A 14,975-nucleotide genomic window follows, 5' to 3' on the forward strand; every position below is an offset into this window, starting at 1 on the left:
TAGAGGTACGATTTTGCTGACACTAGCCCCAGTGTGCGTGTTACCCCAAAATATGGGATTCCACTAAAGAACAATCTGTAATCTTTTGCTGACGCAAATACAATTAGCTCAAATAAAAATTGAAATAGGGATTTCGAAGTTGAACACACATATTCCTGTGAAAGCACCAAGTTTTTTCATAAAAGGTGTTGGCAAACACAAAAACGTTGGTAACAACTGCAAACTATTTCTAAGGAAAGATTATAGACTATTGTTTATAATCTAAAGGGTTATAAACAATTTGTTTCAATCGTATCTTATAATACTGTGCCACCCAGGAACATTAGCAGATACAATTTCATAAACTAACGCAATTTTATGTTGCCGGAAATGCGCACTAATCGTTACACGAACTCATTTATTCAATCCATGTCCAATCTGTAAAACCTTTATACGTAGTTTTTTTTAAAAGTCATTTTATATTACATGAAATTGCTATTTTTGTAAAAACCATGCAATTTAGCCTTAGGAGGCTGCAGATTTGAATATTTTTATAATATTTCTATCTATCTCCATCTATGTCCAGGTTCTGTGCGTGATCAGAAAGTGGCTGAGGCTGACGGTGTGACTGTGGGGTAATATTCTTGAAGCTCTTTTTTCTGAACTTCTCGTTGATTCCATGACTTAGCTCTCCGTCACTTCTGGAGAATACAATGGAGAAGCCTGTGGCTAATAAATAGCTCTGTTTTACGTTATCGAAAGACAAAATAGAAACCCTCTTAGAAGTTGTACTGTTAAAAATGCTCATTTTTTCTCCTTTTCTCACCATGTTCGTCCTGGATGTATTTCACTGTACATCTCGACTTAATTCTGGGAGACAATGAGACTCGCGGGAAAGATAAACCAATAATACTCGTGAAAAAATCACGGGCGTCTGATTGGCTGAGAACGAGTGCATTTTTTTTTGCAAAGTTGTAACAGGAGTTCATGCAAATTACAATAGCGTGCCCGCTGTCAAAATTTCGTTTGTCTCGACTTTCTGTGATGCCTTTTTCATGTACATTACTAACAAGTAATAACATGATTTCTCTTTCCACAAAGAGTCATTTCGGTCCACGTTACGAAGGAGATCACTCTACGAAGGAATGAAACCTCCTTACCAATCAAAAGTTAAAGGGACCTTCCTCTGATATGAAAATGGAGGAAAAAGTTTCAGGAAAATGCAGATTAAGTCAAGGGTGGTATCAAGCCCCCCATTACTCAATAACAACAACAAGTGATACATTTGTGAAACTTAAAAGCTTGCTTGTTTATTGAAATCACACTCAGCAATTAAAAACAAAGATATGAAATCATCATTATAAAAACCCTTAACATGACATTACGTGACATTTCTAACGATGTAGTTGCTGTAATAAGCAACATTATTGTTAAAAAATGGGATTAAAAACAAAAGGACTTTAATTAAAAAAACAACTTCTGGACTGAATGTCTGCAGTGCTAAAATAATTTTGCTTCTCAGCCTTGGCTTCCTAAGACTCCTGATACTATCAGCTACAGTCGGTACAGATTTAAGCTACATTGCTAATTGAAAATACGATCTCATGCATGGGAAACGGTGAATTTCTCTCTTCTCAAAATTGTAATTTTTATTAAAACAGTGTCTATCGAATTCGTAATATGAGCAACGCCACAGCGGCGCCGAGAACACATCTCACTAAAAGCTGGACTACTAACGACACTAACTTAAAAATGTAAAAAAGAAAGAGCTACTGTGGGTTCAAATATTACTACTCATCTTGCGGGTAACAAAAAGAGCGTTGAATGTTTATGATATAATAAACACCTGATTTCCGTAAGCATTTTGTCTTCAACACGGTGAAGATACCTACAACGCGATAGGTTCGTTTCGTTCATCATGTAGGCGTGGCTGATAATGTGGGCGTGGCCTATAGTATGTTGGACGTTGGCAAACATATTGGGAACAATATACATAGTAAACCAAGTGCTTTGACCAACAACACCACCCAAAACACTCCTGGATCGTAATGCATGTACGCGAAGCTATCTTGGTTTCAATTTTCCAGTATCCTCCAATATTGGAACACCAACACTTATCCCAGTAGGTAACGGTGCCTTTTCCACCTGCGCACAGATTACATGGGTGAATTGGCGGAAATGATCTCGCATTTCGACGACTGCGATGGTGCGTTCCTGTTGTAGAAAGAAAAGATACAACTGCATTAGATGTGTCACAACAATTTAAAGTTTGCGAAACAAGAGCAAAACATTCAGAGAAATACCTCAATTAATTTGGCGCAGGAACTTACGACATCTAGAAATTTTATAAATTTATATCACCTTCAAGATTCACCAGATGTCTATATATTTTGCATTCTTTAATTCTTTCAAGGAACAGTTTGGTTTGGGTTCTCTTCCTAAATTAATAAAAGTCACAAGGAAAGCGCGAACGCAATTTAGCCTTCTGTTTTTTTTCGGTATACGCATTTCAAGCTCCTCTGTCCTTGACTCACCTTCTGTCTCAACCCTTGTAGAAGTCAATGAGCCGTCCATTATTTTCACCTGATATATCGGGTATTGTGTACAAAAGTTTGCCAACTCCTTGCTCAGTTCAGACCGATTAGCCATCTCTTTGTCCACTATCCACTTGCTGTCAATAATTTTGGTCTTGTCCTTGTCTAATTCCTGCAAAACAGCAACAGGATTTCTTAGTATTTTTTAACTATCCCTAAGCAAAAGAGAAATCATGCGTCTCCTGTACTTCTCACCAATCGGTGCACTAGTCAGCTAGCAAGCAGGACAATTCCTAATTCTTGTAAAACGGCAACCAGATGTTTTAGAATTTTTCAGAAAACTTTCTGTAAAAGAAAAACTATGCGTATCCCAAAGTGTTCACAAATCAGTACACAGTATTCTTTGGTCAGCCAGCCGCCAGGACAAAACTATTGAAACCCGTACCCACATATTTCTCCTCTTGAATTTTTATTGATTTCTCAACAATAGACTGGGATACCTAGTTAAGTTTCCAAAATGTTCCCAGCTTCTTATAATGATCCAAGATGTGAGACATTTAAGTGGCAGCACTCGAATGATGATTATAGCGAATAGTTAGCAAATAAAGACTTAACACCAGTTGTGTTTTTAACTAAAAGATGAAAGATTAGGGAATTTTGTGACCGTTTTATTTCTTTGCCATCTAATAATGTTTAAATAATACAGTTTCTCTGAGTCGTTTGTCTGAAGAAAGGATCATGTCCTTACCTCTGTCCGGTCAAGATCACTCTCGAGTTTTGCTGGTGTCGGCATCTCTTCTGACAGTGGCATAAGGTAGCATATCTTTTTTTCCGGTAACAGCATCATAGTCATATTCTGTTTTACGATAAAAGAGGAATTTTTCGATAATCCCAATGTTGTTTAAACACTGGTGTTTCATTTACACGAAAACATAAGTTTGTAAGCATGATGAATATGTCCCCTTTGTCTTGTCTAGTAAAGAGTAGCTGATCATGTTCAGCGTTGTCCCAGTTGGCTTAAAGAGTTCTAATCAGGACTTGCTATGCTTGAAACATGATTAAAAGATTGTGCTTTATAATGAGTCGGTTGGGTTTGAACTGATTAAGCACTTTTTTTAGGTTTGATTGAGGACTGGATAAATCCTAATGTTTTTACACCGCTTGACGCTAAAACAAATAGACTTACCGTCTTAAAGTCGTGCAAAATATTGCTTTCGTCCACGTCATTATGAGCAGGAACTTTAAACAGTTCAGTTTGCTTTTCCGTGGCCACTTCGATGGTCTCGTTGTACTCTGTCCCAGTCTCGCTGATTTGAACTTTGTAATCCACAACCTGTGAAACAGAAAATGCTCAAATGAGAGCGGAGTCTTCTTATATTCAGAACGGTGCACTGACCTTTGAATTTTGACAGGTTTGTTGAGATATATAGTAAAAATATTTACGTAGAATGTAGCTAGCAAGTATGACAGGAATCGCGATAACGCGTCGGTGCGAGTGAAGTTTAATTACAACATTGTGGCAAGCAAAGGGATTTGTATCTCTAATGAAAGATGCATTTCTAAATGCAGCGAAGCTTAAATTTTAAATCCAGTTATTTCAGTTATTGGTTTTGAAACGTTTAATTTTTTTCCCAAAAATTATATAAGCGAGGTAATCAGAAAATGACGGTAAAAGAAGACAGAGAGGGAAAAAAAGGCAAGTTCTTCATGGCATGCAAGATAAATTACTGCTGAGCCTTTTGTTACTGATTATTAGATTGGGAGGAAATAATTGACCTTCTCGGAAGGAGAGCGAGCGGAACGGACGGGACTTGCAGATGTCCAGTTTGCTGTGGCAACAAGCAGCAGGATTACGAGGGCTGGTTTCTACAAAGAACGAACAAAATACATAGAGATTGTCATTAATTATTTTAATTAATTTCTTCTTATAACTGAAAAACACGAGATGAAGCCCTTAGTCAACCCATAAAAGTTCATCTAACTCCTACTTTCAAATTTTTTACTTCTATAAAAACTGTTGCCAACAAGATGATACTGCGCTGGGAAAAATGGGAGACATCCTTTAGATTCTTTCAGTGTAACTTAGCCGACATTCAATAATCAAAGTTTAGAAACAAAGATGCAGTTAAAAGTCAATCATAATAATGATGACAATATTCAGTAAAATACAGATACACAGTTAACGAAAAGAGGCCATGATCAATGCATCAGTTCTAGAAGTATGTTTCAGTTGTTTGTGTGGTGCATGCAATTATAACTAAGCGATATCTAAACTTATGCAGTGTCTGTTCACTTACAACGAGCATAGTTGTTAGCTTCTGGGCTCGGCTTTGTCTGGTTCTCTCCGTCAATTTTCTTCTTGGTGTTGCTCGTCTCTCTTTGACTGATGTTATCGTGCACTGTAACTTGGACGTGCTCTGCTTCTTTTTATGCCGTACTTAATGCTATGCATATGCATTATTAATGCATATTTGAATTTTATGTTTCAGCGAGAGGTACATTGTGTTCTTGATAATTCATTTTAGATTTTGAGGAAATATCAGGGAGCGCGGAAAAGAAATATCAGAAGTGTTTGCTGCATAAGGTATTTTGTTACGATTAGCTGATGGGTTAATTTAACAAATACTGTTTTGTGACTTTGGTAATTGCTTACAGTTGTTTCAGGCATCTTATGTTAGTGAATCATTCACCTTCTATCATTCAAAACGCGATTCTTAACCGGGATGTAGGAGTTGCTCTAATTCGCTTCAGCATAAAGGAAAAGGGAAATTCAGTGGTTATTCTTGGATATCTGATCATGTAATTCTAATTCATATTTCCGCATCCCAACGGACAATCTATGCTTAACTTCCTTGTTTTTATTTAATTACAGTAATCACTACCTGTTTCAGCCAACAGGTGTCTTTTCTCATAGAAGTTACTCAGTCTTTGACACTTTGTCTTTCTTTATTGCTTCCTTTCAAATGCTTACAACTCAAAAAGAAAATCCTAACCACTAAAAGTTTCATTTTAATATCCCTACTTAGTGAGTATGGCTTGCATTGAGAACATCTCGGTGGATGTAACAGTTTTCATGGGTTCCTACAAGTTTGTCAATATGATTGTGGAACTTTATAATGCAAGGCGAGAATTCCGACAATTTGTATTTTAATTTTACAGCTTGAACCCACAAGTACACATGCTTGGCGCCCTTAATGTTATCTTCATAAGTAAATGAATTTATGCTCAATTAACATGTATCTTTGCATTTGATTGCTTACCCTTCAGATATCAATGCCCGCCTGGCTATGGAATAAATTCATTTGTGATTATAAGCTTTCACACCTGTGTTTCATCAATCGCGAAAAAGTAGATGTTCAAGGTTTGACTTACGTTTGTATCTAAAACTTAAGTTACTTTTAAACTACGGAAATAAAGAGGTATTTTATTAACAAATAAGTAATGATTCAATTTTATTGTCCTCTAGAGCAGGAATAAAATCATGAAGAACGATAGAGACAGGGTAGAAATGCTGTAAAGTATTTGAAAAGTGCCCACGTCCTTTCCGTGGGGCCTGTGAAAGAGGCGTAACCGAACCTGTGTGACAACAAAACTCCTATTGTAGATTCAATTTACAACCAACCATTTTGATACCAAAATTTCCATGTTTATCAAGAGCGAGTTTACCACTCTACAAAATATCCTGGAAAGATTACCAAACATGCTTGATTCCTTACACAAGCATAAGTAAATATGCTGTCATACACTGCAAATATTTTGCGAAATGCCGTCGTTGCTGACTCACATCGACTCACTTGAAAGACATAAAATAATCATACTAAATATTAAACGACGAAGAGGAAAAGAACCTAGAGAGGGTGTATTTTTTACGACAAAAATGATAACTTGTATTGAAAAAAGAAAAGCTTCCGTGAAGACGCATAAAGCTCAGAGAAAACATTCCATTCTATGTCATGCGATATATTCACCTCACATAACCTTCGATCTAAAGAAAGCAGATGGCGAGTAAACTTTTAAAACACAGATAACTGGTTATCAACTCTAAAGTACAAAACACAAACAGCGGTCGGATAAAGGTGACACTGAGCCACCACTTCATTTCAAATTATTCTTAAAATGAGCACAATGACTTAGAAACAGAGAACACATAGGAAATTCTAATGAGGTTCACGAACAATGACGGAAAATGAAAAATAATTATGTTATCTTCAGAAAAACAGATGTAAGTTTTAATACGCTTAGACAGTGAATCAAATTTTCTCAGGATATGTTGCGTGATGTTTGCCTTGCTTTCAGCAAACACGGAACTTATTGGTAATTCGTCATTTTCAAGGGGGATACAGACTTGTACAAATTAATTGAAAGACGCCGAGAATTGTTAAAGCAGGTTACATTTGCTATACTTGCATTATTTCTGCTTTTCTTTATTGTCTATCTCTTACATTTTCTTCCCGGTTTAAGGAGACACTTACCTTGGATCTTAAAACTTCCTTGTTCTTCCTTATTTGTTTGGTAACCAAGCATTCCTCGTGGCGCTGACGTATTTCGAATTGCCAGTTTCATTTAGACTCAACTCTTGAAAACTAATTGTCAGAGAATGCCTCGGATATCAGTGTTCCGTGATTGCTGAAACACTGATGAAGACTCTGAAATGACGCTTGAATTTGATAAGTTTTGGGATTAATATCGATCATTAGCATTTGAATGCCAAGATACCTGTCAGTTTTTAGGAGCGTAAACTCATTAACGAAACTGAATTAAAACGAGCCGAAGATGGGTGTTAAGGGGTCTTTCTGGAGGAAAAAGAAATTAAATAACACAAGTTCAACTTTGAAAAAAGATGTTGTAGAAACATTTAAAACCGAAAGAAAGCTGTTACAAACAGAAAACCCATGGAGATGTTCTGACTGCTAAGCACAGACAATGAGATGTTTGATTTCATCACATCCTACGTGCGGAGTACTTTGAGGTTTTTACAAAGTGTCAAAGGCCAAATATTAACTCTGAAAAAATCCACCTTGTTGTCAGAAACAAAAATAAATTAGTGTGACAAGATAACTAAGGAAGGAACAAGGAAGTTAAGAATAGAATTTTCACGAGGATTAGGTGTGTAGATGTTCAAACAGTTGTAATCCATTGATTGAACAATTATGATGTTCCAGTTTCTGCTTAAAAGGAGTTTTTTAGTATCATGTCAGGGAATGAATAAAGCTACCTTTGAAGAGCCTTATTATCAAGTTTACAGGGAAGAACAAACAAACTAAAAAACTGGTCAAGAATGAATGAATTTTCTAGGAAGTGTGAATGAAAATATGGATCGAAAAAAAATTAAGACGTACGATTTTGCTGACACTAGCCCCAGTGTGCGTGTTACCCCAAAATATGGGATTTCACTAAAGAACAATCTGTAATCTTTTACTGACACAAATGCAATTAGCTCAAATAAAAATTGAAATAGGGATTTCGAAGTTGAACACACATATTCCTGTGAAAGCACCAAGTTTTTTCATAAAATGTGTTGGCAAACACAAAAACGTTGGTAACAACTGCAAACTATTTCCGAAATCGGTGTTTCTAAGAAAAGATTATAGACTATTTTTATAACCTGAAGTGTTATAAACAATTTGTTTCAATCCTATCTTATAATACTGTGCCACCCAGGAACATTAGCAGATACAATTTCATAAACTAACGCAATGTTATGTTGCCGAAAATGCGCACTAATCGTTATACGAACTCATTTATTCAATCCATGTCCAATCTGTAAAACTTTTATACGTAGTTTTCTCTATGCAGTCATTTTATATTACATGAAATTGTTATTTTTGTAAAAACCATGCAATTTAGCCGTAGGGGGCTGCAGATTTGAATATTTTTATAATTTTTCTATCTAACTCCATCTATGACCAGGTTCTGTGTGAGATCAGAAAGTGGCTGAGGCTGACGGTGTGACTGTGGGGTAATATTTTTGAAGCTCTTTTTTCTGAACTTTTCGTTGATTCCATGACTTAGTTCTCCGTCACTTCTGGAGAATACAATGGAGCAGCCTGTGGCTAATAAATGGTTCTGTTTTACGTTATCGAAAGACAAAATAGAAACCCTCTCAGACGTTGTACTGTTAAAAATGCTCATTTTTTCTCCTTTTCTCACCATGTTCGTCCTGGATGTATTTCACTGTACACCTCAACTTAATTCCGGGAAACAATGAGACTCCCGGGAAAGATAAACCAATAATACTCGTGAACAAATCACGGGCGTCTGATTGGCTGAGAAAGAGCGCATTTTTTATGTAAGACGAATGCAAAGTTGTAACAGGAGTTCATGCAAATTACAATAGCGTGCCTGCTGTCAAAATTTCGTTTGTCTTGACTTTCTGTGATGCCTTTTTCATGTACATTACTTACAAGTAATAACATGATTTCTCTTTCCACAAAGAGTCATTTCGGTTCACGTCACGAGGGAGATCACTCTAGGAAGAAATGAAACCTCTTTACCAATCAAAAGTTAAAGGGACCTTCCTCTGATATGAAAACGGAGGAAAAAGTTTCAGGAAAATGCAGATTAAGTCAAGGGTGGTATCAAGCCCCCCATTACTCAATAACAACAACAAGTGATACATTTGTGAAACTTTAAAGCTTGCTTGTTTATTGAAATCACACTCAGCAATTAAAAACAAAGATATGAAATAATTATTATAAAAACCCTTAACATGACATTACGTGATATTACGTATCAATTCTAACGATGTAGTTGCTGTGATAAGCAAAATTATTATAAAAAAAATGGGATTAAGAACAAAAGGACTTAAAATAAAAACCAACCTCTGGACTGAATGTCTGCAGTGCTAAAAAATTTTTGCTTCTCAGCCTTGGCTTCCTAAGACTCCTGATACTATCAGCTACAGTCGGTACAGATTTAAGCTACATTGCTAATTGAAAATACGATCTCATGCATGAGAAACGGTGAATTTCTCTCTATTCAAAATTGTACTTCTTATTAAAACGGTGTCTATCGAATTCGAAATATGAGCAACGCCACAACGGCGCCGAAAACACAGCTTACTAAAAGCTGGACTACGAGCGACACTCACTTAGAAATGTAAAAAGGAAAGAGCTACTGTTGGTTCACATATTACTGCTTATCTTGGGGGTAACAAATGAAAAAAAAGCTTTAGCTGTTTATGATATAATAAATTTGTAGTAAGTGATAAATATTCTCTTTCTCCACGGCTTGTGAACTTATATCGCAGTTGTATGGAAACATTATAATTACACAACGCTTAACGGCCATTTTATTTTTGGAATATTAATTAGCCAGCAGCAAAATAATTTGCGTTATTATCGCCAGCGTCTGATATTCGGAGATGTCTACAATAGTTTACGATAAAGAAATCTGTATCAGGCTGTATGTTAAAGAATCGTACAAATACTACCAATCCAGAATTGAGGAAGGAGAAAAAAAGGGAAAATGACCTTGGCAAAAGAGGAGAAAAGAAGGATGGGAGAGGCAGCTGAAACTGTTGTACCCTGAAAAGCTGGGTAAGTGATAAATATATTATGAACAACTGGGCCTGAAGTTAATCATTCCTAATTGATAGAGTCACGACATATGTGTGACTTAAAAGCCTCTAGAAGAAACTTTGTGTTTTGCAAACTATAAACATTGATGTTGCCTTTCAGATGAATTTTTGCGCGATAAACCTAGCTTTAGATAACATTCTCCAGTGTTTTGGTCTAACAAAGAAAGGAGACATTCTCAGTGTCCGGGGGTACTGTGAACGAAAATTGAGAGTACTTTCAGCTTTGTACGTTTGATGGCAAGTGCCTTTACCGTCCGAACCTGTTGCAGTGGTCGACAAACAAATGCTTTACATGGCTAAAAGCGAAGATATGCCTAATCTTTTGGAATAAGACCCGGAGATACATTTTATGGGTTTTGGTAGTACTGCAGACAGATTCAATGAAACCATACCCCTAGACTCCACAACGTCGCAACCTTCATCTTTTCTCGCTTTCCCTCCAGTTCCTGACCTCCCACCAGAACAGTTGGTGGAAGGCGACGATCTAGCGCAGGTATGTTGACTTTTCACGGTTACCCGTTTGGAGTCGTCACGTACTCCATGTCTACACGTTGAAAAAATAAGCTGGCATAAAAGAATAGAACGAATTTCTCCCTCATGGAAGTTTGGTCTTACTACACGGCTGCGTGTGAAGGTCAAACGTCATCGTTCCTGCCTGCAAGTACGGGCCTACGTTATGAGAGTTGCTTTCATTCCAATGTTCCGTCATCACCAGTCCCTTTCATTGTTACAAGGAAAACGATGGAGCTAATCCTTGCAGAAATTCAAAGCGGAAAAGAAAAAATAACAACGTGAGTAGACATTGTCTGACTGCGGGGTTTTGTCTGCAGTTTTCTGAGATGCCCTGGATGTTTAATAGGAACACCGTAATGATTTCTCTGTCCCTTTGTGCAGGATCCTGGGCGTAAGTTTCGTATGATGGTCAACTCAGGCACTCTTTCTGCTGATAGTGATGGGGGTGAGGTGATTAGAAACCGCAATTCATTTTACCTTTACTTTCAATCATCTTCCTCTATTTTTATACTTATTTGGCAGTGATAATGATAGTCGTGGAAGTAAAGATAATGATAATAATACCGTTTCGAACTCTTGTACAAATTTTAGTCCTGACTATTCTTATAAAGAACACATATTATTTGATATATTTAATAGCACAATAATGACCTTTTTCTCCAATCTTCCTGCAGATATTTCCTCCCTGAAATGGCGCTGTGGTTGGTACTTAGTTCAGATTTACTTTCTGGTTATTTCACAGGAAACCCAAGAAGATAACATTGACAGTCAAACTGAGGAGAATCCTACGGCTGTTCCCTCCGAAGTGGCACAACACGAGTCTTCTTCAAATGTGCCCCTGTCAGTGAGTGTTGCAAATGAAACTGCCTTCATTGAAATCTGGTATGCTGCTTTTGTTTGAGGATTAGTTGTATCGTTGTAACTTAAGGCAACGTGCACATAGAACCCATGTTAGACTAGTACTTAGTTCTATTCCGTGTGGTGTAAAGCTACTCTCTTAGCTGTAAACGAGCGTAACCCAGCTGGATACCACTTTTCTTGTCCACACAACACAAACGTGAAGAGGCCAAGCAATTGTCACACTAAATTTTTGTGCGAGTGCAGAGAAGAAAATACTGCCTGATGATAACATTGTAATGTTTTTTGACATTTAGAAAAAGTACAATGACAGCGTGCAGACAAAGTAACAAGTCATTTAGCCTGGTAAAGTACGACTGAATACAATTAACGGATAAGTTCACATCCTTGCAAGTTATCTTAATTTATAATACGTGGTATATGATCATTACATGAATGCCTTCCTTTTCAGTACCTTGAGGATAAGAAGAACAATGGTGTATCGCGACATGAAAGAAGCGTTCCAGGCAGAGAACATCATGACCTCTGAGATGAAAATTGTAATGGTCGACGTAAGAGGACAGGAAGAACGCTCGATTGACGTTGGTGGTTTCTATCGCGATGCTATTGCCTGCTTCTGGCACGAATAATATGATTCATCGACCCTTGGTGAAAGAGAAAGGGTTCCAGCCCTGAGACATGATTTCCAATCCAGTGAGTGGTCAGCTACAAAGGGTTACTTGGATCTGGGCTATTTCCCTTGTATGCTCAGCCAAGCGTTCATTGTAAGTGTGATATTCGGCGAGAACGCAGTCCCTGCGGAGATTCTTCTTAAATCGTTCCAGAATTATATCGCCAAGGATGAAGAAGACGTTGCTGAGGCGCTCAAGGGAAATTTTGACGCCGACGAGTTGATCGATGTACTTGACAGGTTTGGTTGTAGGAAAGTCCCGACAAAAGAAAATACCAGAGATCTTACTCTCAAAGTGGCTCATAAAGAAATGATTCAGAAGCCCCAGTACGTGGCTGATATGTGGCCAGAGGCCCTAATGATACTGAATAGCAAAGAAAAACTGACTACAATCGAAAGTCTGTGTCATTTGTACCAGACAGGTGAGCCCACTAACCGGAAAGTACTGAGCATGATACAGGCAGATCCTCAAAACAACTCGGAGAGGGCGGCAACTGAGTTCCTGAAACGCTTTGTGAGAGGAATGGATGAAGCTCAACTGAAATCTTTCTTGAGATATGTAACAGGCGCCGATGTCATCTGTGTACCATGTATTTCAGTCCAGTTTTCAACCTTAGATGGATTCGCTAGACGATCCATCGCACACACCTGTGGCGGTTCTGGTCTGGAGCTCCCGTCCACAACGACACGTCTCCAGAATTGTGGGAAGAGTTCAACAACATTCTTGCGAAGACGAAGTGGCAAATGATATAGTGTAACCGGATTTTGCTGTACTTTGTTCGAACGAGTCTGCTCCATGCCCGTCATACTTAACTGGGAAGTGTGACTTTGTTTTGTTTAAATATTGTTAAGTTCACGGCAGATAACAAATTCAATAGCCTTTTAACCGAAAAAATACGGTCTTTTTCCTTTTTTGGGCAGCATAGACTGAAACTGGTGCTTTGAAACGCGTAAGTTGATTTATCTTAGGTTTCTGTTTTCAAGAGTTGATCTGAAGCCAGGGCGTTATAACTGAGCTGAGTTACCTAAACATTTTCTCCATCTAAAGCCTTGGGCGTTTGATATTAATAGTTTGGTTCCGTTTCGATGTTAACATGAACAATTTTGTGGGAGGAAAAAGTTCTTTGGGGGTAAGAGCAACGTACACTTGCATTGTTGTGTTAGACGTAGTGCACCCTATCAATAAAAGAACGGGTCGAGTTACATGACCGTTCTACAGTGCTCATTTAAGCTGTACTTAACACCTATCCCACGGGTGAAGCCCCTATGACGAGCTCAAGATTCCCTTTCGCGCGAGCTACCAGTCCTCGTTTTTCAACAAAAAACCGGTTGAAAGGTTTGCGAAAGAAATATAGTTTCCGGCAACATAAAAATTTCCCTTACATAGGTCAAAGCACTTTTTTTTCAGAAACATTGTCTCTTAATTACGTGGTTAAGATGAAAATTTTTCGGGAGACATGCACATTATTTCTTAGAATTCTAAGCGTGCGACCTTCTTTCTATGAAAACTTGCACCCGTGGCCGTTCACAGCCTAAAACTAATTATAATAAAGTTCGGATATAACGCGCGCTGTCATTGGTTGAAAGAGCGTGCTCTATGAGAGTATAGAGCATAGAGCTGAGCCAAAGCTGTCACGCCATCTGCCTAATTGTACTATGTTCGACCTTTTCCGGGATTTCTTTTTAGCTTTTTTCCGATAATTGAAAGTGAAATTTCGGAACAAGCGAGCCGGCAAGTAGCAACAGAAGAACCAAACAAAGGTTTGTAAACATATCAGGCGCCGTAATTTACATTATTAAAACGTGAGCAGATACGAAAATCCTCAAAGGAAAAACAAAATAGACATTCCGAGTTTTAAAGATTTTCACGCTCAGTTAGATTGCAAGCTTACGAACGGTAATAAAAATCAAACACAGCTAACACTCGTATAGTATATAAAGTTCAGAGTTCAAAAACAAAACAGAACAAAACAGAAATTATGAAAAATATAATCAAACTGACATATCTGTTAAAATTCATACTAATCATGACGGTGTCTGAGCAAATATGATCATGCTGAAGTCCATCGCGGCTCGCTTAGCATGGCGATCTCCGGTCATTACAGTAAAGCAAGCCTCAGAAACTACATCGGCCGGCCTTCGAGTGAAAAAATAAGAACTCGCTCTAATATCCTTTCCGATACGTTGAGTAGAAAGTCACTTCAGTCACTGCAGCCGAGTTTTGCGGCGCTGTCATCCCGAGCGATCTTCATGTTCCGGTGAATTCGGCTGTCGTTCATTTAAAAAACACTCGCCTTGAACAGTTTGTTTTCTACCTTGTCATGTGAAAAAACTCGCGTGTTTTTTATGAGCCATAATTCGGCTGAAGTTCACTGAACATTTCACTTGAAGATTCTGTGTTAAAAACTTCAGGCAAAAGCGTTAAAATCGACCTGCCGAACTATTTTAGTTTGTAAACTATCGCAGATTGTGAACTTTGATGGTTTTTGAACTTTGACGGTTTGACACTTCTGACAGCTTTTGTCTTGTAGAGCCAATCAGATTATTTGAACCATTCTAACAGAGATTCTGATTGGCTTATTGTAGCGTGCTCTATGAGAGTATAGAGCATGCTGACGACATTGTTGTTCGCTTTGGAAATAAAGTTTGTTTTGAAAATTGAAAGTAATGCATGGGGAATTTGACGGATTCTTTATTATAAAACAAATAGAGAAGCCTTGACTGTGCTCTGTTCTGTTATAAAGCACTTAGGAAGCGGAAGAAGTGGGGAGAAAGTGGGGAGAAAGTGGAAGTGGAACACTTCTCTCGTGCTCTAGCCGCTTCCTGCGTGCTTTATAACAGA

At 37.8% G+C, this 14,975-nt stretch overlaps 1 protein-coding gene across 1 annotated transcript; it reads right to left on the bottom strand.

Moving 5' to 3' along the window:
• Positions 1-1,275: 1,275 nt before the first annotated feature.
• Positions 1,276-5,873, bottom strand: LOC131780415 (uncharacterized). The gene is made up of 6 exons (XM_059097024.2): positions 4,811-5,873; positions 4,290-4,379; positions 3,700-3,846; positions 3,262-3,369; positions 2,514-2,685; positions 1,276-2,193 (listed from the first exon to the last, which is right to left on the bottom strand). The coding sequence occupies exons 1-6, from the start codon at positions 4,817-4,819 to the stop codon at positions 1,868-1,870; spliced, it is 852 nt and encodes a 283-aa protein (XP_058953007.2). The 5' UTR covers positions 4,820-5,873; the 3' UTR covers positions 1,276-1,867.
• Between the last annotated feature and the right edge of the window lie 9,102 nt (positions 5,874-14,975).

This window comes from Pocillopora verrucosa, chromosome 8 (genome assembly GCF_036669915.1).
Source record: "Pocillopora verrucosa isolate sample1 chromosome 8, ASM3666991v2, whole genome shotgun sequence".
Lineage (NCBI taxonomy): Eukaryota > Metazoa > Cnidaria > Anthozoa > Scleractinia > Pocilloporidae > Pocillopora > Pocillopora verrucosa.

Bases quoted from the DNA above. Each gene is read 5' to 3' on its own strand.
- LOC131780415 (XM_059097024.2), bottom strand. The intron at 2,686-3,261 runs GTAAGGACATGA...GCTGTTTTGCAG, and splicing joins GTGATCTTGACCGGACAGAG to GAATTAGACAAGGACAAGAC. The intron at 2,194-2,513 runs GTGAGTCAAGGA...TTTCTACAACAG, and splicing joins TACAAGGGTTGAGACAGAAG to GAACGCACCATCGCAGTCGT.